The sequence below is a fragment of the Aedes albopictus genome, chromosome 2 (genome assembly GCF_035046485.1).
Source record: "Aedes albopictus strain Foshan chromosome 2, AalbF5, whole genome shotgun sequence".
Classification (NCBI taxonomy): domain Eukaryota; kingdom Metazoa; phylum Arthropoda; class Insecta; order Diptera; family Culicidae; genus Aedes; species Aedes albopictus.
Genome location: NC_085137.1, coordinates 486,392,630 through 486,416,054, shown reverse-complemented (window position 1 = coordinate 486,416,054; position 23,425 = coordinate 486,392,630). Strand labels below are relative to the sequence as shown.

The 23,425-nt window shown below is 38.0% G+C and overlaps 2 protein-coding genes across 8 annotated transcripts in view; one reads left to right on the top strand and one right to left on the bottom strand.

The window, feature by feature from the left end:
* Positions 1 to 23,425, bottom strand: part of LOC109623115 (neurabin-1) — a 196,661-nt gene that overhangs the window by 140,249 nt on the left and 32,987 nt on the right. The gene's annotated exons all lie outside the window — the stretch shown is intronic.
* LOC109623116 (uncharacterized) lies at positions 1,509 to 18,232 on the top strand. The gene is made up of 6 exons (XM_062854149.1): positions 1,509 to 2,885; positions 2,961 to 3,158; positions 3,226 to 3,417; positions 3,487 to 3,658; positions 17,785 to 17,864; positions 17,955 to 18,232. Exons 1-6 carry the CDS (start codon positions 2,441 to 2,443, stop codon positions 18,161 to 18,163), a joined length of 1,296 nt encoding a protein of 431 aa, XP_062710133.1. The 5' UTR covers positions 1,509 to 2,440; the 3' UTR covers positions 18,164 to 18,232.

The window sequence follows — 23,425 nt, the reverse complement described above, 5'->3', positions numbered from 1 at the left end:
TTGTTTTATATATTGCCATCGTCCGTTTATCACGCAGTTCCACGAATGGGATCATTCGTAGATAGTCTTATCCAGAAGTGCATACAAAACACCAATTGAAAAAACAGGCTCAATTCCAAAGGGAACAGAACGAATAGAATTGAAGGTTATATTTATGAAACAAAAAAATGGATAAAAAAGAATACACTCCCGACGAGAGCCAGGATGCCTACAAACAAACTAGTAGGGAATCGCGCCACTTGGGCAGTGGCTTCTATATTCGTCTGTTTTCCACTATAACTCAGTCAAATTTGAACCAATTGACACAACTTTTGGAATGTGGTGAGATAGGTATAGTATCCACCCGTGTACAACATTTCAAGTCAATTGGTTCAAAATTGACTGAGTTATAATGGAAAACAGACGAATATAGAAGCCACCGCCTAAGTGGCGCGATACCCTAAATCAGGGATTCTCAAACTTTTTCAGCTTGCGACCCACTTTTGATTTTCAAAGAATTTGGCGACCCACCAGCACGAAAATTTATAAAATAAGCCATTTTTTTTGGAAAATTTGGACTCCCTTTTACATTATAAAATACATTTTATCACTTTCATAGATTATGATAAACTTACGTGACGTAGCCCTCAAACTGAAAAACCAGTTTTTTTATTTATAATGTTTTTTTAGCTTTTTGGAAAAGTCTAAGAAAGGTTAAGGTGTCCAATTTTGCAGCATCAGGTTAACTCTTAGTCTTAAACATTTGAAATAAGATTCCTAGTTTCTAATACATTTAACCAGTCTGGCTTCAGATATAGTGCTAATTTTATGCTTTTGCAGAACTTTACAGTCTACTTTAAATATCGGTTGAAAATGCTATAAATATTCACAGCGAGTGGGTGAACATCAAGTAGTATTTTTTAGAATTACAGTACTGTTGGATGGCCACATGAGTCATCTTGAAATTTTTAATGATATCCTTCATACACACTTATTTTATATCCATTTTTATTGAAATTACTTTTCAGTTATTCCATCAAAGTTCAGATTATCGACATTCAACTGAATTACACAGAGGCTTAGCTTTACTGAAGTTCGGTAAAGGTAAGGTTTCTTGTCGAAGTTTGATAATTTTTTGCTGGTTTTTGGTATTTCCAAATTTGTTGATATTTTAACTGCTAAAAGTGGCGTGTAAGTCTAATAGAAAATACTAACAGCAATCAACAACTTGTACTCAGTTTTTCCTGCACACAAGTGAAATCTAATCTTGAAACGTCCGATTGAAAACTCATACTTTTAGAATTGATATCAGATCGCAGACAGTAGTTTCAATGTTCAATATACTCTAGACAAGACTTTATTTTAAACATAATTAAGGAAAAAACCAAAATTTACAAATAACCCATAGACATGGATCCTCCAAGACAGTATTTGAAAATTAGAAAATGGCTAGCAATAACATTTGACATAAGTTAATAAAGATTTCGCGACCCACCAAAAATCAGCCCGCGACCCACCAGTGGGACAATTAATCAGCGCCAGCAACCACTACAAAGGAACACGCAAAGGGAGCAAAGAAAACCCGAATCAACTACGACTTCTGTGAAGATGCGGATGATTCAATGGATTTATTTGTTGCTCAAAACTTGTAAAACAATTATTTTAGTGGTAAGGGAATGTGTACGTGACTATTATAATACCTTTAAATTGAATTTATGTCATTTGCAGTGTAAAACGGGATAAAAATAAAAAACGTCAAAAAAGTATCGAACACGACGAGTGTGTATTCATTCCCGTATACACCGTCGAAGAGGAAGATTCAGAGAGCCACCACGCTACTGAACCATCGTTTCTCACTCTCAGTAATAAATTTGATTGGTCATGCTCCCTGAAGCATGTTAGTCAATGAAGGTATATAGCTACCGCCCTGGGATGAAAAGCGCCGGTCAGAGGGAAACAAATTTTGTTTCGTTTAGGAAAAAACACTTCATTTTTCAAGCGCTGGTCGGCAAATATTGACTAAATATTCTCATCATATCCCATGGAAAACAAGATATTCGTCTATGAATTCTGATCATAAGTATTTTCACAAATTCAACTGAAATGCGAAAGAATATCTAGATAATTAGTCAAATCGTTGGGAAATGTCACTGCGATCTACATTATTTGTAATCACATATACTGGACTGTCAACAGAATAGCTAGGCTCTCTAATATAAATGATTTATTTTAAAAAATATAATCAAACGAATTCGAAGTTCTCAAACTTACGAAACTTTATTAATTTCTCTGATTTAGAAATTATTCGTTCTCTTTCATTCTGTATATAATGGAAGATACAGCTCCAGCACATGTGAATATTTTTCAAAGAGTATGGTTTGTAATTATTTGAAGACTATCTTAATCTATCTTAATATTTTCCGCCTAAATTTAACCAGTAATCATCCCACTATCCTTCTCAATGTTCAACACCAAAAATCACTTTAAGATACCACTCGAACAACTTTCTTATCTGAGCTTCAATTCTTCCGACTGTCAACCAAACTCCAAGCAAACGTTCCGAACCAGTTTCCCACTTCCATCCGTCAAGCTTACACACGCCGGTCGGTACTCAAAAATGTCCGCACTCTTACTGTCACTCGCCCTGTCAATCATCCTGCTGGCATCGCGATCAAACGCCGCCATCGGACCGCCCAGCTGCGAAGGCTTCTACGGGTGCATCTCGTCGCTGCGCCAGTCGGACTGCGGCCAGGGCGAGGTGTTGATTTCCGGCGCCTTGCTCAACGGGTGCTGTCCGGGATGCCGCGGCGGCCAGGGCCACATGAAGGTCTGCAACGTGAACGTGGCCAACCGGCGGTGCGCCCCGGGTCTCAAGTGCGCCGATCGCAAGTGCATCTACGATCGATGTGAGTATCTCTATCTTGTTGAACCTCTCTGGTTCTGCTGGTGGATAATAAATCATTTTTCCACACTACTGTCAGCGACCTGCCTACACACGATCCACATGAAAGACGAGGACGAGTGGGCCGGTTGGTATCCGCGGTGCAACCTGGACGGGACGTACGCCAGCAAGCAGTGCCGAGGTGACCGACTCTCCGGAAGGTGTTTCTGCTACAGCGAGGATGGGCGGCGCATTTTCGGCTGGGATTGGTACAAGGACGCCAGCAAAATGACTTGCGGTTGGTTGCGGTTCACGTTCGTTGCTTTGGGAATCAGCAGCTTAATTGCAGAAATGTTTTATTTTAGCGTGTAGTCGTCGTCGTGCCAAACTGGAAGCCGAAGGTCGTACGGGAGTTACCCTTCACTGTCTGCCGAATGGGAACTACGAAGCGTTGCAGTGCGATTCCGGGGTATGTTGGTGTGCTAATGAACATACTGGAGATCCATTGGTTGGGTCAACGGTCGTACACGATAGTTTGTGGCGATTGCTACCGTGTTGTGAGTCGATATCTGCGTCACGCGAAGACGTCATATGTGACTGATTAGAGTTTTTTTCTCTGGTTTCAGATAACAATACGCTGCACGGTGATTCATACCTTCGGCAGTGCGAAAGTGCAGCCTTTGCTCAGAAGAAGATCCAGCAAAAGTTTTCGCTAAGGGGTACCAACGGAGTGAGTTTCAACGATGTTCGTTGCGATTACGATGGCAGTTACGGAGCATACAAGATTGAGAATGGAGTGTAAGTTTATTTATAGTGACAGTTGGACTCTGAATAGTTAAGGCTTTTTACAGCATCATCAGCAATGTTGGATATGCGGCTCGAAATTTCAAAGTGATAATTCTCTGCCACCAAAGCGAATTTTCGTATGAAAAAGTATCATCCTATGCTCACTCGCAGTGATTGCGATGATACTTTTTCTGATGCGTTGCTGCAGAGTTGGCAGTTTTTTTATCACTTGAAAAACTCGAGGCAAACAATCATTGAAAAGCAAAAAGACAATGATTCGTTTGAAAGCTTAGTGTTGCATCATGACACCTTAACCCTCCTTTGATTTACATTGAGGATAAATGACCCCGATGCACGTCTACAATACAAGTTCGTGAGCATACACACAAATATTTTCGGTATCAATTTTTTTTCCAATATGGCACACTTTCAACATTCGTTCCTCAAAGTTCATGTAATATTCAGAAACCTACAAAAATGTAAGAAGTCGTCGAAGACCCTTCTGGGAAAAAGTAAGAAGTGCTAATATCTACACTACGTGTCAATTCATAGAAGAGTTTCTAGATAAACCCCTTCAGAAATCACAAGAAGAACTCCTGGAGGTAATAACTGAGGAATTCCTTTGGAAAAAATCTTGAGGGAATTTCTAAAGGAATACTAGGAATAATTTCTGTAAGAAACTCTGAATATTTTTTCTAAGAGGATAAATTTAATCTAAGGAGAAATTCTGGAGGTATTTCAAGAGAATTCCCCTGTAGAAATTTCTGAAAGAAATGCTGAGAAAAGCCCAGAGGAAATGCCTGAAAAAAGCAAAGAAATTGAGTTTCTTAAGGAATCTATGGACGAATTCTTGTAGAAATTTCCAGCGGAACTTCTGATTAAAACTCTGAAAAAAATCTGCAAGAATCTTCGGAATATGTTTTGCCAGAATCTCTTGGACGTTCCCAGCCGTAATCTCTAGAGAAATTCCTGGCCAAAGCTCTGGAAGAATTCCTGCAGGAATCCCTGCAAGAGTTTTTGTAGGAATTTCTGAAACAATCTCTGAAGCAATTCCTGAAAAAAAATCTAAGTTATTTCTTCACAAATTTCACTTCAATTTGCTCATTTCTCACTCTCATCAGTATTTCTAAAGGCTGATATTTTGAAATAAACTCGACTGGGTTAGACGCAAACATCGATAATTAATTAATTAAAAGTTGATTTGCACGGCAGAATCATTGTGAATTTAACAAAGGACGCAAGAATAGATTTTGTGAATGTCTTAACTATTACACACTTTTGAGTAAGTCTCACACATTTTATTGCTGGGCGATTTACCCCCTAAGATGTTAGGTATTTCGCACCACGATGGTATAGTGTACGTTCAGCGTGCCTGTCTGAGTCCATATTAACTCCAACATCCCGCTAGAGTTAAAATGTATGAATGAATTTATGGATGAACCTCTGGAAGAGGTTCTGAAGAAATCTCTGGACGGGATTCTGCAGGAATTCCAAATGAAATCTATGGTGGCATTTTTAAGTATTTCTTTGTAAAATTCTGGTAAGTAAACTTGAAGAAATGTCTACAGTAGTCTTTGGAGGATGTTCTGATGGAATACATGGAAATTTCTGGAAGGATTGTTGGGTAAATATCCCTGAAGAAATTTCTGAAGGGAACCTGAGGTTATTTCTGAAGGAAACCCTGCAAAAACATCAGAAAAAAATCCCGAAAAAATTGTTGGAGACTGTCCTTCAGAATTTTTTAAAGATTTTCGTTAGAATCACTGGATGAATAGCGGGAAGAACTCCTTAACATCTCTTCGGAGGAGTTTAAATACTTAAAAAAAATGGAAGGATTCCTCCCAGAAGAGAAATTTAAAAGGAATAATTTATGGTAGAATTTCTGACAAAAGCCCAGGAGAGTTCTTAAGGGATCCCCAGTGGAATTTCTGAAAAAATTCTTAAAAAAAATCCGGATTCCTCTTAGAATGAATTAATGAAGCATTCGCTCCAAAACATCTGCATGAATATTTGATAATTTTTGTGGGAATTTCTGGAAAAATCCAAGAATTTCTGAAGCAATATCTGATGGAAATTCGCAAAGGATTCTTGGAGGAATTTCTGAAGAAATACCGAACGAATTTCTTGGAGAATACATGGAGGGATCACCTTGAGGAATCTATTGATAAATTGTTGCAGAATCTATTCATTGCGTGCAAGAATATCTGATAGAGTTCCTGCAAAAATGTCTATCAGAACTCCTGAAGGTATTTCTGGTTGCTTGCCTGTAAGAATATCTCAAGGAATCCCTGGAGAAATATTTGGAAGAATCCCTGGAGAAGTTTCTGAAAGAATCCCAGGAGGAGATTCTATAGGAATTCCTAAAGGATTGCCTGTGGGTATTTCTGAAGGAAAACCTGTCTAGAGGAATACCTTAAAGAATTTTTCTGAAGAATACGTGGAGGAGTACGTGTAAGAACCTATGGATAAATTTCGGGATAATTTCCTGCAAAAATCTCTGCTTTCCCGAATGAATTTTCCAAATAATTCCTGAAGAAATACTTGGAATATCTCTGGAGAGATTCCTGAATGAATCCATGGAGGAGTTTCTGAAGGAATCCCAGGAGATTTCATGGAAATTTATGAAGGATTACCTGTGGGAATTCTTGATGGAAAACCTGGAGGAATTGCAGAAGGCATCCCTGCAGATTTTTTTGAATCAATTCCTTAAGAAGTTTCAGCAGGAACATATCCTGAAACTTTCAGTAGTTATTCACAGAATCCCTGAATAAATTTCAGAAGGAATCACTAGAGAAGTTACTGAAGGAATACTTAGATCCTAAGCTGGCCCGCAATCGAATCCGCCACCCTCAGTACTTTGCAATATTGTTCTTAACTTTACAGCTCGTGCTGTGCACGACGAACGAGAATTTTCAAAAATTCCGGTGGATGAATTTCAGAAATAATCTCTGGTGGAATATCGCAAAGGATTCCTGTAGAAATGTTAAAAAGAATCCTTGGATGAATTTCTGAAGAAAGACCTATCTAGAAGAATACCTTAACGATTTTTTTATGGAGGAGCACGGGGAGTAGTACGTGGAATAATCTCTGGATAAATTCCAGGAAAATTCAATGCGTGCAATATCTATCAGATTTCCTGCAAATAACTAGAAGCACCCTTAAAGAATTTCTAGTTTCTTGCCTGACTAAATTTCTCAAGGAATCAGTGAAGAAATACTTGGAAGCAGGGTTGACAAACGTCCTTACCGTCACCACTGCGTGAAGATAACAATAAAACAATCTTCGTCCGAAAGAACAACGGTGACGATTAGCCTTTTCGTCGTCGACTGCGGGCGTCACGACGAAGCTCAATCATAAATTTTTTTTTTTTTTTGTAAAAAAAATCTTGTTTTATTTTCTGCTCTATAAAATAGTTTACATCAAATCCTTAAACTAAATTTATAATGATCTAAACTTCTATCTTCAGTCTTTGTTTCAATTATATATTTTAAATACTTTGATAACATGTTCATCGTTTGGTCTCGTTTTACTCTATTCAAAAAAGTTAACTCAGGGAATTGGAAATCGGCATTACTTTTGTTTCTAAAGCTTCTTGTATCTAGTTTACGAATGTTTGCTAGTGTGTACTGCCATAATATTCTTATTTTTCTGCAATCAAAAAACATGTGCTCAAGAGTCTCACTAATATTATTGCAATCAGCGCAATATGGAGAGGAGATTCTTTTCTGACGATATAACAATTCTTTGCATGCTATCTTTTTGTGCACAAAAAGATAGCATACTGATCTTTGGATGGATGATAGTTGTTTACTGTTAGTGTTTTCGAAAATTCTTTCCCAGCAATGATTTGGGTGATCTCTTATTGGTTTCGGTAATGGTAATTTGTCAATCATCTTTTTGTAGAGTGCGGCTGATAGCAAAGAATTGGAATCGTCAGATCTAATTTTACGAAGTTCTAAAATCGATTTATGAAGATAACTGAAATTAGAAGGCAATTGTTTCATAGGTACATTTTCAATAATTTGGTTGAGGTCTATTAAACTATCATCTCTCGCGAAATGAAGCTTATTCAGAAAAAGTGCTTTGCATTTAAGATCAGGATTATGTAAGTTCAAACCTCCTTTGAGTTTTGGTAGTGTCAAATCATTAAAAGCTACAATTGTTGGATGTCCTTGCCAAAGATATTGTCGAATTAATTGTATTACTTTTTTACAGGTATTTGCTAGCATTGGAATGATAGATCCAACATACCATATTTTTGATAGTGCAAATGTATTTATAAAAGTGATTTTTTGAATTAAATTCAATTGTCTAGTTTTGTTCATCCAAAGAAATCTTGAAAGTTTTGTGAGAGCTGATTTCCAATTCTGTTCTATGGTGTCACTTATTGAACTGTAAAATATTATTCCTAGAATTTTTACCTCATCAGTTACGTTTATCCAATTCGGTAAGTTTTCTGAATTGGTTGCCCCTAATTTGATTGCTTTTGTTTTTGCTAAATTAAGTTCTGCCCCCGAAGTGAGACAGAAATGGTCAAATATTTGCTTGATTGCATCAATTTTCGAAAAATCCTCAACTATGACAGATATGTCATCTGCGTATGCACATACTAGATCAAGATTGCCATTGCATTCACGCCTCAAGATTTGTATGAGTGGTTCCAAATACAATACAAATAAATGCATGCTAAGAGGATCCCCTTGCTTTACAGAGCATCCTAATTTGATATCTTCCGTTAAATGGCCATTTATCAAGATTTTCGAATAGGAAATTGAAAAAATATGTTTCAAAAAATCAATGAAATGCTTGTTAATGTTCATTTTTTCAAGTGTTTTGAATAGAAATTCATGATTGACCCGATCGAATGCGCGTCTAAGATCGAACGATATGAGAATTCCTTTTTTCCGTTTATACTTGAACATTGGAATTCTATCTCTGATTGCTAGAACAGCTTGAAATATATTTTTTTTAGGATTTGAACATTTCTGAGATGACGTTAGCAACAAAGGCATTAATTCGTTTAATCTATTTTTTAAAATTCGCGATAATATTTTATAATCGAAATTTGTCAACGTAATAGGTCTGATTGAATCGATGTCATCCGTATTATTTTTTCTAATTAGAACAACATAGCTTTTGACAAAATCCTGATTAATAGCGCCTTGAATAGCATCATTCATTATATAAGTAATTTCTGTTCCTATTATATCCCAACATTTTACATAAAATTCTTTTGTCAATCCGTCAAGTCCAGGGGATTTCTTAGAAGCACTTGAACAAATGGATTTAAAAACCTCATCCACTGTGAACCTGTTCATCAAAGAATCGTTCGCTGCACAAGCATTGGGAATCGATTTTTGGGGTGAAAAATTAATATCATAATCGATGTTAGTTTCTTGAAATAGATTTCGAAAATAATCAAATATTTTGTGTTCAATGTCAGTAGAATCTTCAAAAGTGGTATCGCCTATCGTTAGTTTTTCAAATCTTGATTTTTGTCGTTTCTGAAATTTTTGTCCTACGTGGAAAGTACTAGTTTCTTCGCCTTGAATGTACGTTTCATTACATCTTTTGTAGAAGAATGAAAATTTTCGCTGATGTGATAGCATTTTCGCTTTAATTTTGTTGATATTTTTAAAAAGATCCCCTCTCGCACTACCGTAATCGTCGTAACATCTTTTGAGACAAAAATAGTAATATTCCATGGTTTCATTAAATACTCTGAATTGATGTTTTGACTTCCATTTTAAAAACGAAATCAATTTGGGTTTTGCAAAACAAATCCACCAGTCCATCCAAGATCTATGAAAACGTCGACGACTTGTCCAATAAATCCATTTAGTTTGTAACTCCGCTAGAACTTCATCATTCAAGACCTCTGCCCTGCATGTCCAGACGCCCCTACCATCTCTTTTACTGCACTTTGGCATCTTCAATCGACTAATGATAGCTTTATGATCAGTAAAGCAATTAATTTGTAGTTTTGCATCAACAATTTTGTCCTTCAGACTTTGATCAACATAGATTCTGTCTATCCTTGATCCACAATTTGGTCTTATGAATGAGTATTCAATGTCGTTTTTGTGTATCTTTTCCCAAGTGTCAATGAGTCTAGCGTTCTGTATCAAGTTTTTCAATTGTGGACTTATGTTATTTCCACTCGTAGAGTCTTTTGCGTGTGTTATTGAATTGTAATCACCTCCCATTACCAGTGAACTGCACGGCCTGTTCAAGTAAAAAGGAAGAACCAGTCTGAAAAAATCTTCTCTCTCCTTGCGTTTCTGGCTACCAGACGGAGCATAAATCGAGCATACAAGAACATTATTCTCGAGTAGCACAGTTGTTATACGTGTGTCTAAGCTTTTGTCAATAGCTTTAATACGAATATAGTCTCTAAGTATTATGGCAGTACCACGACGCATGTTATCTATGTTGTATATAACTTTATAGCCAGGAAAATCGAAATACCGTCCGTGAACCTCTTGCAATAGAATAATATCAAGTTCCATTGATCTAATAAACGATCTGAAAGCATTGATTTTAGTCTGATTCGAAAAAGCATTTAAATTAACACTGCAAAAATAGTAAGTCAAACAATCCATCACGAGAAAAAATAATAATAAGAAGAAAAAATGTTCAGCTATGAAATTGAAGAAAACCAGCTAATACTTATATGTTTTTTCGTTTCGGCCTGGGTCTAAGCCTCTCCTCATCAGTTGTGGTATCAGTCTCTTGTCTTTTGTGCTTCGTACTTTTGTTAGTCGTGTTAGTATTCGATTTTTTATCATTTTTTTGATTAGTAGTGTTAGTTTCAGTATATGGATCATCCGAATCCAGTTCAGAATCCATCTCCGTAGACTCATCAGTTTTGTTAGTTGGTGTTAGTTCATGAACGTTCGCCAATACTGGGTTATCTTTTGTTATCGGATGCTGCGAGAGCCGTTCTCCCTGTTTCCCCTCACCTATTGTCATCAAACTACTACCAGCCGCTTGGGTACTCTCACCAGTAGCTGCCGTGGTAATGTTCAGGTCCCGTGGTTCATCTTCCATCCTCTCATGGTATTTGTTCAGGTCGCCAGACTTCGTCACTACATCAGCATATGATGACCTTGCTCGTTCCATCCTATCGTTGACAGATCGACCATCTCGTTCTGCCAGAACCATTTTGTTCTCCACGCATCCCCGACCACGGTGAGCCTTGTACCCACAATGGCGGCACGTGGGAGTCTGGTTTTTGTAGGTTACGTATGTTTCTTCGCCATGAACCGTGATATACGACGGAATCGGCTTTTGCAAACGAATCCTCACTATACGCACACCATTGTCTTTGTTCTTGAAAAACACCTTGTCTGTCCACTTGAACTCGCGAATTGATATGATTTCACCATACTGTGCCATCCAGTCTTCGATCAGTTTATTATCCATTCGAGGCGGCAGATCGTGAAGTTTCACATCTGTGCCACCATCGTCCATACTGAGGGAAATTTGATATTTCTTCTTGTCGACTTCGATGAAATGTTTACGGTCGTGCTTGTTGACTGTGTTGATTGCCAGCTCCAGGGTGGCGCACTCGACAATGAGCGCAAACTTCGCATTGCTTAATTGAATCGCGTCAACGTCATCGTAACCCAGGTTTAGCTTCTGGTTTACGAAAAGATGAGCTTCCTCTTGTTTCGGTAGCTTGGGTAGGTTGCTGAAATCGATCAGGAACGCATTTCGTCTAAACGCCGACATCGTCGGCCTTGGATTCCGCCACCAATGTGGTGGTCTCAACTAACTCACACACGAGAACTTTTCGTCACCTCTGCTCCGCTCTATTAAAAACGATCTACACGGCTCGACGATCAGAACCAAACTGATAAATAGTCACCCACCAACTTTTCCGTCGTCCTCTTTGTTCCCTGGAAATGAGCGACGACGGGCCAAGCGAACGCCAACTGGGAATAGCTTTTATTGGCGTTTCGGCACTTACAGTAATGTGAAACCTCACTAGCTCAGTTGGTAAGAGTGCTGGATTGGCAATCTAGAGGATCGTTGTTTGATTCCAGGTGCAATTATTTTTTTAATAAAATCTTTTTTTTTGTATTGCTGGTGGCAACATTGACTCCGTCGGCTAGATGCACTTGGACGAAGAGCAAAACAAAGCGAATAAAGATTTTGTTTTCGTCACGACGCAAGCCCTTCACGACGATTCGCTGGCTTGAATGAGTCATCCGATGTGGAACGAGCAACGATGACGATCTAGTTTTCGTTCTCGTCGTCGACTTTTTTGGTCGTACGGCGACGATTTTCAGCCCTGCTTGGAAGGATTACCTGTAGTCATTCCTGATGGAATTACTAAAGGAATCAATGGAGAAATTTCTGAATAAATTTAAGCTGGAATTTCTGCACAAACCTCCAGTAATATATTTCAGAAGCAATTACTGGAGTATTTCCAGGAGGAATACTTGGAAACATCCTGAACTGATCGGGAATCGAATCTGCCACCCTCATGAGTAGTATGATCTTGCTATATGAACTCGTGCAGTGTCAGATGAACGAGAATTTTCTGAAATTCCTGGAATCATTCTTGGAGAAATCCGTGGATGATGTCTGAAGTAAACCCTGCAAAAACATCAGAAAAAAATCCTGAAGAAACTTTAGGAGAAATGTTTCCAGAAATGTTTTAAGGTTTTTCTGTTAGAATCCCTGGATGAATAGCGGGAAGAACTCCTTAACATCTATCGTAGAATTTCACAAAGATCCCTGGAAAAATGTTTGAAGGAATCCTTGGAGAAATTTCTGAAGAAATACCTATCAAGAAACACATTTCTTGATGAATACATGGAGGAGTTCGTGGAGTAGCTTATGGATAAGTTCCTGGAGAATCTCTTCAATGTGTGCAAGAATCTCTGATAGAGTTCCTGCACAAATCTATAGAATAATCCCCGAAGGAATTTCTGAATGCTTGCTTGAGTGAATCTTTGAAGGAATTCGTGGAGAAATAAGTAGACGAATCCATGTAGGGTTTGTGTGCCATCAGTAACCTCACGCTCCCAATTTCATCCTATTCGAAAACAAGCGATTACGGCACCGATCGATTCCGTTCTTTTTGTTTTCATGCGTGCTCACTTCCAACAAAAAAAAAATACAAAAATAAGAAACAAAACAAACAGTGCTTCGATCTTTTGTTGTTCGTAGGATGAAAATGGGAGCCACTTTACCTAATAAGGAAACCAATACCCTATGGAATTTTAAAATCGATTTCCTATGCTTCGCTATCTAAAAAAAATTAGTTCTTCAGTCCCAGTATCAACTTTGGTAATTTTCTTCGTAGTTCCCATTTCACAAAATGTTCCATGTTGATTTGCATCATTAAAGGTTGAAAATCAGTTATGATCAATTTGACCAAGTGTAGAATCGCTTGAGAAAATACATGAATGTTTTCAAAACCGTCTGTTCTGAGTTATTTATCCAGTAATATTACTATACATACAGTCCAGATAAGTATGGCAACAATATGGAACAATTTTATATCAAGACCAACAATTGAAGAGGCCGCATCAACGATTCTGTCGACCTAAGGCCTTCCGAGATCCACCCACACATCTCACCGCCACTAACAGAAAGCCTTCTGTTAGTAGTGATGAGGTGTGTGGGTGGAGATCAGAAGGCCCTAAATCAACAGAAAGTAGTTTGTTTACAAAATGTTGATGCGGCCTTCAAAATGGTTGGTCTTGATATACGATTGTGTAAGTGTATATTTTTCTAATAGGGGTGCCGGAATCGTCTGCATTTCCATTATATTGGTGTATGTTTTGGGCAGCTGGATGTCCGGGAGACAATTTCGTCTCCAGTATACCAGAATTCGTTGACGTTCAATTCGTTAAGTTTGTTCCTGTAGATTGACCAATTTTCATAATTTTAGAAGTGCAAGACTCTTTTTCAAAAAGGCTTAGAGCAACCTTAACACCCGAAGGAAATAATTTGAATAGGACACGTTCGTTGTAGTACTAGATTTGTAGAAATGAGCTCATTTTTTGTATGGTGAGAAGGTCCATTCTCAGTTTCTGCAATGAAATGGTACAAAAAGCGTGGGTATTATGATTTCTTGGTTAATTTGATTCTGTTTGAGCAAAACTTTGGGTAACTCTGTTGTTGTTTTCTCCATTTCTTGCAACGTAAACAACACAGTTACCCAAAGTTTTGCTCAAACAGCATCAAATTAGCCAAGGAATCATTATACCCATGCTTTTTGTACCATTCCATTGCAGAAACGGAGAAATGACCTTCTCACCATACAAAAAAAATCAGCTCATTACTACAATTCTAGTACTACACCGAACATGTACTATTGAGCTCAAAAACTTCAAAAGAAACTCTTGCCCCACTCGAACTTTTGCCCCACTCTACTCTACATTGTTTTGAAATATCGGTGCCTGAACGTAGACCAAATACTGTATATTTGGTCCAACCATCAATAACTGCCAGCTTTCTGTGTTGTCTGCAATAAAGGCAGAGGTCTCTGCTACTCTCTTTAGTAGGCATCCAACCAATCATCCTTGCTCATCCCCAGCTGTCGAAAGGACGTGGAGAGGACAGCTCTTGATCGTTGGAAGATTGCGTCTATCTTGTCTTAGAGTCAATGGTTAACCCCAAATATCTGTTCTTTGATAATGGATGTCCTCATAACAGAGCTCAGATAGGTTGAATAGATTCCTAAGCGAAGCCATGCTAGACATTCCAGAGGAATTATGGAAGATTGCAAGACTTTATCACAAATTATTTGGAGGAAGATCCGACTAGTTCCAAGTATATCGATAATGTCTAAACAAGACTGAAGTCTCAAGAATACAAGAATGCAACCTAGGTTAACTAGAGATAACCTAGGTGTTCGGCATTAGTATCCTTCAGTGTTTTATGCAAAGCGTACAGTTGAAAGGTGGAATTCAAGGCGCAGTCTTATGCACCATCACCAAAAGTTTCGGCATCTACACCTTCAGTTTTCCTTCAACAACGCTACAGCCGGCCGTCTACATGTAGCTAATAAACCCGGAACAAATGCATTGATACGATGGAAACTCCCACCACGCTCATATTTTGCAATTTTAAAAGGCGGCCCAACACAATAACTTTGCTCAGACGCAGGGATTATGACGCTCGCTGCTGAACGACCGTCATGAAGTTTGGCCGGAACAAGGGTCAATTTGTTCAGTATTAATACACGGCGCTACACACAAATATAGTATGCCTTATAAATACACTCCCGATCAAAAGTTTTGCAAACATGTCATTTTTTTAAGGCCCATATCTCCGCCAATTTGCGTCCGATTTCAAAATCCTAGATCTCATTCGAAAGATAATAAGTCAAAGTAATAAGTTTGAACATGATTTCGGTGAAAGTTTTTCAAAAATATTTGTATGTAAACTTCACCCAAAGTTGCCAAATTTTCTAAAATATGAATATAAACACTGCTGTAAGTCGCTGGAAATTGGGTCGAACAAATTTTAAGATGAGATCGGTAATATACCCTATTTTTTATTGGCTTTCAACTGCTTTTTACCGAACTTGGCTAAAAAATCTAGAAAAAAAAAAATTAAATAACCCGTGATGTCATCGACCAAAAGTTTGGGGTCACTATCGTGAAACATGGATAAGTGATTTGTTGATATCTTGGTCATCTCTCTCTCTCTCTTCTTGGCGTAACGTCCTCACTGGGACAAAGCCTGCTTCTCAGCTTAGTTTTCTATGAGCACTTCCACAGTTATTAACTGAGAGCTTCCTCTGCCAATGACCATTTTGCATGTGTATATCGTGTGGCAGGCACGAAGATACTCTATGCCCAAGGAAGTCAAGGAAATTTCATTTGCGAAAAGATCCTGGACCGACCAGGAATCGAACCCGTCACCCTCAGCATGGTCATGCTGAATACCCGTGCGTTTACCGCCTCGGCTATATGGGTCCATCTTGGTCATCCTTTTTCCAATTTTACTGCTTCTTGGCTTATTTGAAACATAATGAATGGTACTTGATGCATAGACATTGAACCACACATATTTGTTAAAATTCACATCATGAAACTTAACGTAAAAGTGCCTAATTCTTTGAAATGTGTTGAAATGTGTTGACTTTACATAGCATTTTTATACATAAAAATCGTTGAATACGTTAAATTAAAAACATCTAACATAAATTTAGTTAATTATCTTTGAAATGAGCCAAAAATAATGACAATTGAACTATAGATGACGAAGATATTCCCAAATCAGTTTTACATGTTTTACGACAGTGACCTCAAACTTTTGGCAGATAAAGCATTGTCTAGTTAGAATCCGGACGCAGATAATCACTTATATCTCAGAGGTGGAATAACAAACAGAAAAGGTGAAGCCCTCAAAACAAAGATAATTTACTGTAGTTTCATGGGAAAATATCATTAAAATTATTTAATTTAATTTTTAATACATTTTCTCATTTTTTCCGTGATTGCTTCCTTAAAAATCTGCACAATGGTAGTAAATTTTAACATCAACCCCTTCGGCGGATTTGTTTAACAATCAGGTCATCTCTGTAGTGTCCTGAGACCCTCTACCAATCTGATTAGGATTCCAAAGAAACTTTGAAAAAATATTTCTTTTCTTGCGAAATTAAGGGCTATTCAGTGAATTCCAAAGAAGCGAAATTTGAGTGTTTTTTTCGTTTATAAACACTATCCAACAGTGATGACACCACTACACATCTCAGGCTGTCGTGATAGCTCACCAAATTAGCTCAAACCTCTACAGATCCCTTGTGGGAATTTTTGAAAAGCAACACGCGATTCTTGAGGTTATCATCTTTGTACACATTTGGTGTCAAAATCGTGATGTGAGAAAACGATGTCCAGAGCTCGAACTTCCTGGCAAATCTTGGAATTCCAAGCAGATTTATCCATGAACACAAACTTCAATCTTCCTTGGGCACTTCCTCATGGCATGGTTAACAACATCTGTGCACATCACACATAATGGTTATGGAGACATTAACATTTTTCGCAACTGTCGTACCTGACCACGCTTAACGTTCAGCGTGTTTGTGCAAGATTTTTTTTCCTTCACTTGTCTTCAATCTGAAATAACTTTTCACTCGTAGCAAGAAAATCGATTAAATTTTCACCATCAATAGAGGACTTGTTTATGATCAGACTGCTGTAAAAAAAAATATGGTTATGATCATTGAGAGCGTCACAATAAATTATCCTTTGCGTCCGGATTCTAACTGGACAATGCTTTACATCATATTGAGGGGTGACCCCAAACTTTTGGTCGATGGCATCAAGAGTTAGTTTACTCAATAACTTTTTTTTCTAGATTGTTTAGCCAAGTTCGGTAAAAAGCAGTTGAAAGCTAATATAAAATAGGTTATATTGCCGCTCTCATCTTAAAATTTGGTCGACCCAATTTCCAGCGACACTGCCGTAAGTTTATATTCATATTTTAGAAAATTTGGCAACTTTGGGTTAGGTTTACATACAAATATTTTTGAAAAATTTTCACCTAAATCATGTTTAAAGTTACTTTGACTTATTATCTTTCGAATGAGGCCTAGGATTTTGTAACCGGACGCAAATTGGTGGAGATATGGGCCTAAAATTATGACATGTTTTTGAGGGGGTGACCCCAAACTTTTGATCGTGTATGTTACATCCAGGACAAAAAATCATGCAGTCGGAGCTACCTGTTTTATCGTGTGTTTCGAAAAGAAGATACAATCGCTACAGTTGGATGTTGTTGTAGATACTGTCTGGAACGAGGGTTAGTTTGAGTTGCCTGGAGTTTGTATTATTTTGGTATTTTGGGTGATAATATACACCACCAGGCACTCAGCATATTTAGTCTAGTTTTTTGCATGATTTTCCTTTGACACTGTCCATAAACTACGCACTTATTTTTAACCATGTCGTAGACTTTTGTTCATACAAAGTTATCGAAATTTATATGAAGCGTGGACTTGGGCCATCATCTGGTTAAAAAATCAGTCATTATGATGAGAGCAATAATCATCATATACTGAAAAATTACATGATTGCATACAAGTTGATCGAAAGTAAAATTCGAATAAACATCACAAATCTCATAAAAATTGAGTGATCCAATTAACTAATTGTCCTCTCCGACAGAGTCTACTGCACTTGGCGCGACGGGAAAAAGATCGGCTCCTACCAGGTTCGCTCCAGCATGGTATCCGCTGTCAACTGCAGTGAGTATCCACTTCATTCATCAGGCTATCAGTTCACATAACTTTCATCGTCATTCAATTCCACCACCTCACCCATGTTGCATCTCACAGACTGCGCCCGGGATACCGTCATCTACCAGGAGGCCGGCATCCCATTTACGCTGGCCTGCGGTGGCAACGGCAACTACGAGTACGCCCAGGATCAGAACGGGCAGCTCTTTTGCGTGGACGGAGACGGATTCGTGGTGACGACGGATTTACGGCCCAACGAAAGCTGCGACAAATTCATCTACAATTCGAACTTTTACAATGAAGATTGAGTACGCTCTTGGTGGGGGATTGGGATTTGTAGCCAATCGATTGCTTGTCTGGGAATATATGAATATAAGAAGCATAGCATGTGCATTGAGCAATTTGTGAGTAACCTAGTTTGAGATTCCACCATGAAGCTGCTATTGCAACCAGAAATTTGATACATCACATTGATCAAAATAAAAAGGGGAAAGTTGTAGTTCATTGCAGTTGCAAACCGAACTAGGCAACATGATCAGCTGGTAAGTTGAAGGCAAAAAGCGAATCGCACTGCAGTGACATTATTGGAGAGTAGAGGGGGAAACAAAACGGAAGGAAATTTACATATACAGTTTGACCGCCATCGAACGACTTGTACAAAACACAACCGTTTGACATGTAGGTGAAGCCAAGCGGTCTGTCTCTTGGTGTCAGGTGTTGTGGCCAGCCAGCAGTCGGGGAGCGGAGGTCGACATGAGTCATTGTGAAAACTTGACACATACCTACATGGTAGGTAAGCAATTCTGCACAATAAGGCGCTGTCCATAAACTACGTAGACTCATTTTGGGCCATCTCCAGACCCCCCCTCCCCCTCCGTAGACTTTTGTTCATACAAAATTTTCGAAATTTGTATGGAGCGTAGACTTTGGCCAGATCCCCCCGTCCCCCCCTAAGAGTCTACGTAGTTTATGGACAGGCCCTAATGGGTCATCGGTGTAACTTTGCATGGTTTCATCGTACATATGCACCGCATCATGTTTTGTGTGCTCACTGGGACAACGGGCAAGTGCAATGCAGGTGTGTTTATGCATGTATATCTATTAGTGGAAAGGAAATGTAGAATTTATGCTAATGAGGAGAGATGTTAAGCTGAAGGACGCACGCCCGGAAACATTTTTGGAAGGAAAGTGGATTTGAATTAGAAGAGCAAAGCAAGTTCAATAAAATGAGCTTGAGAATGCGCATAGGGCCTACAGTTAGTCTTATGAATAAGGCTTTGGATCGCCGATTTGGAGGCGGCGGGTTCGATTCCCATTTCGGTCGGAAACTTTTATCGACCTCCCTGGGCATAGAGTAATATTTTACTTGCCTCACAATATACAAATTCATGCAATGGAAGGCAGAGAAAGCTGAACACTAAGTTGAACAGAGACAGAGCAAGTTCCAGCGAGAACGTAGAGCCACAAAGAAAAAGAAGAAGAATGTGCATAGTTGAAGATCAGAAGCCTACTTTCTGCAGAAGGCGATAAAAAAAGAGTAAACAATCATACCTGATTTTCTTCAAGTCCCTAAATGATACGGATGAAATATTATCTCTTTTCACACATTGATCAGAGTTTATGCTGAAATTCAGCTGTTTCTGATAGAATTCCAAAATGACTCATGGGCACCGTGAGATGTTGCAGAATGCTGCTCTATTTTTTGTCGTTTCAATAAAATCTCAAAATGTTGTTGGAAATTAATCAGAAGTCTTGTGAAACATCTGCAAAGCAAGCTTATAGTTGAAAGTGATTTAATTTTGCAGAATGCTGCTCTATTTAATCAGTGCTGAAAATGTCAGCTCATTTCAGAAGCTTTACCTGAAAATATCGTTTATGTAAAACTTTTGCAGCTGGATTAGTTCTACAAGAAAATTACGGAAAACCCTGTTACAAAAATAAAAGAAATTAATTATTACAAAGTATTAACACTTCACGATACACATAGAACCTTACAAATGCACAAATTAGGAACATCACAAATTGACGCAGCATAACACATAACATAAATGCGCCCTGTTATTTAGATGAATAACTCCTTCCGATCACAGGATGACGAGGTTTCATTTATTGGTTTGGGTCCATCAGTCATCCTGGAATTGTATTTTAGTTGGCACTGTGCCTTTTAGTTCATAGCATTTGTTGCTGTGTTCATAGCTTGGTTTTTTCTAGGAAAACTAATCCTAATCGGGCATCCCGTTTCGGGTTTCGACACTTGAGCTCAATAACTTGAAGTCCGTGGCAGGGAAAGGTTTTTGTCTCTAGTACTTGACCTCTGCCCGAAATTGCCTGAAAGTTGGCAATCAATATTGGATTGCATTTCATGGGCCTCTATTTTTCCAGACCCCTATAAATGTGTCATGAAAATCATTTGGCATTTTTCGAAGGTAGTTGATGACATTCACCTTATATAGTGGAGATCCGTGACTTTCTTGTAGAACTGGTACTGCCGCATAAGTTTTTCATATAGGGTCTTGTACTATTTGGGCACTTGCCGCTATAACTAAGTCAATTTCAAACCGATTGATTAAAATTTTTGCACAGGGTTGAATACGTATCTCACTGTGTGCCAAAAATTAAGTTTTAGGTACAAAATTGACAGTCAAGTTGACCCGGCCGACCCACGCTGATGAGAAAATGACAAATATTATTTTGCCAGCACTTTACAGGTGATTCGTTCATTTAGACCTGATAGCAATAAAAGTGGTAATTTTTAAGAGGTTTGCATGTTTTTCTTGTAAATTTTTGACGTTTTTTCCTTGACATCTTTTATGAATCTTTTGCAAATACAGTAATGTTCCAATTTTATCACGCCCTCCGCGCGTTAGTCTTTCATTTTTCATTGATTTGCTGTTACATTTGAGAACAAGTGTTTCCCCTCTACTTAAAGATGAATGTTGAAGGTGCGTTTTGCGATGGTAAAAATATTTAAAACGCGTATAGATTTTGTAGAATATTTAAAAGCAGTTTTAAATAGGGGCGTGATAAAGTCGGAACAATACTGTATCACCATCATTTCTTACTGCAACACTTTGAAGATCCTGGCTTTGGAAGATTTTAATGGCAATTTACGAATGACATTCTTGGAGATTTTTCGTTCGTGTTCTTGGTGACTTCTTTAAAATTCTCTCGGCAGATTTCCGGTTAAACTCCCGTTAGCCTAATGATTTAGGCTTCGAATTGCCTATCCAACTGCGGATAACCAGATTTCCGATCCTACTGAATCTTCAATATAATACCGGGATTTTCAGGAGTTCGTCAAGAGATTTCACCACAGATTCCTTTAAGATAATTTTCCACGGAACTTTTCAGAAACTTTAAGATGAATTTATTTAGAAATTCCTCCCTCTAGGTCTAGAGAAACCTCCAAGAATATTATCAAGATTTTTTCTATGCTAAAGATCCTCCATTGATTGTTTCAAAAATTTCTCCGCCGATTTTTTCAGAAAACCATCTACGGATTCCCGACATTGTTACAGCAATATTTTTGCAGGAGTTTAGAATTCTTACAAAAATTTCTTCAAAAAATTTTCCAAATATTCTTGAAGAAATATTTTTCAGGGATGCCTTAAGATAACTCACCAGCGATTGATTAAGAAACATCTCTCATGTTCCGTTTAGAAATTCTTCCAGAGAATTCTTTAAAAATTTCTCCAGATTTCTCTTCACATGGATTCTTTCTAAAATTGCTCCATTGCTAAAATGCGTCACAAGCAGTGCTGAAAATTTCATTTCGTCATATCTAAATTCAACCACCTACAGCTCATTTGAGAAGCTGAACCTGAGAATATGGTATATGAAAAACTTGTACGGCTAGACCAGTTCTGCAAGAAAGTCACGGAAAAATTGCTATTTTTCGAATATTTAAGGTAAATGTCACGGACAACCTTTGAAAAATGCCAAATGATATTCACGGTGAATATCATTAGGCATTTTTCAAAGATAGTCCTTGACATTTACTTTAGATATTCGAAAAATAGCGGTTTTTCCGTGACTTTCTTGCAGAACTGGTCTAGCCGCACAAGTTTTTCATATACCATATTCTCATGTTCAGCTTCTCAAATGAGCTGTAGATGATTGAATTTAGATATGACGAAATGAATTTTTCAGCACTGGTCACAAGAAAAATTGTCCATTTTGAACCCCCCGTCACCTCTATGGAAAACATTTTGTAAGGGATATCTAAAATTTTTGTATGGGTCGTCACACTTTGTTGATCTTTCTTTCCTCCTCAATGCATGACGTAATTTATAGACGTTTCCCGTTTAATCCAAGGATTCTATCAGGAATTCCTACATCGGTTCCTTCAAAGATGAATTCATGGATTCTTCACTAAGTTGCAGAAATTCAAAGATTCCTTCAGTAGTTGTTCCTCGTATTTTCTCGGAAAATCTTCCAGGATTTCTTTAAAAAATGCATTTAGGAATTGCTCTAGAAAACTTCCTTAGGGTATAACTACTAAATAAATTCCTTTCTCGTGCGATTTTTCTATTATACTTTAAAGAAGGGTTTCTCTATGCATTCTTCCAGGATTTCCAAAAGAACTTTTACGACTTTATGCGAGTATTCTTTCAGAAAATCCAAGAACACCCGAACCTTTTTTTTTGCACGTGTCGTTATTTTGCTATAACTCAGTCAATTTTGAACCGATTCTCATGAAATTTTGTACACTGATAGTACTAATCTGAGGATTGCGGACTGAAATTTGACAGCAGCCTGACTGCTGCCAAACCTCCAAAATGATCAGAGTGTGCCTGGATACACAAATTGTTTGCTGAGTCACGCTAAAGCAAGTGAAACGTTCAATGACACACAAACTTTGTCATCATGTACAAAAAACGTTTGAAACGTGTGAAAATCACGTGTAAAACTTACCCAAAATTTGTAATATTATTCTTCCAAGTCCATGTGGTACACAATCAGCTGATTATTTATGTTTAATTGTAACTTTTGCTGCAATCAGTATGTTTAAATGTTGTGTGAAGTAGTTCATGCGTGCACTATGAAATTGATCTCCATAGAGATAAGCAACTCAACAACGGGGAGCACAGGAAGAAAAGATACGTGCTCAAATTGAATGACTAAAAAAGTTGAGTCCGCATCCCTCAGGCTCTAACGAACCCGGAATTTGGATATCGGCGAAACCGCAACTCATAATTGGACCCCCAATCGGACTGGAAAAGGAACAGCAGCCACATATCAGCATCATCGTGCTCATCATTCTACCATGGACAGGGTAGAAGAATGAAAGAAGCACAAAGGCAGCCAGTTCAATACAGTAGAATAGAATAGAATACATTTAGGCGCTGTACAAAGTGGAAGTGCAGCGTCCAATTAGAATCGCTCACGTAGTACCCTAGTGGACAAAAGAGCTGTAAATTAGGTTAAGTGATTAAGAATAAAAAAAAGTACTAATCGTACCAACATGTGTACAAAATTTCATGAGAATCGGTTGAACATTGACTGAGATATAACAAAAACTTGACCCGTGCAAAAAAAAATCGGGTGAATTTTGATTTCTATCAAAATTC

Bases quoted from the DNA above. Each gene is read 5' to 3' on its own strand.
- LOC109623116 (XM_062854149.1), top strand. From the start codon at position 2,441: ATGTTCAACACCAAAAATCACTTTAAGATACCACTCGAACAACTTTCT. The intron at 3,418-3,486 runs GTGAGTCGATAT...CTCTGGTTTCAG, and splicing joins GTGGCGATTGCTACCGTGTT to ATAACAATACGCTGCACGGT. The intron at 17,865-17,954 runs GTGAGTATCCAC...TGCATCTCACAG, and splicing joins GGTATCCGCTGTCAACTGCA to ACTGCGCCCGGGATACCGTC.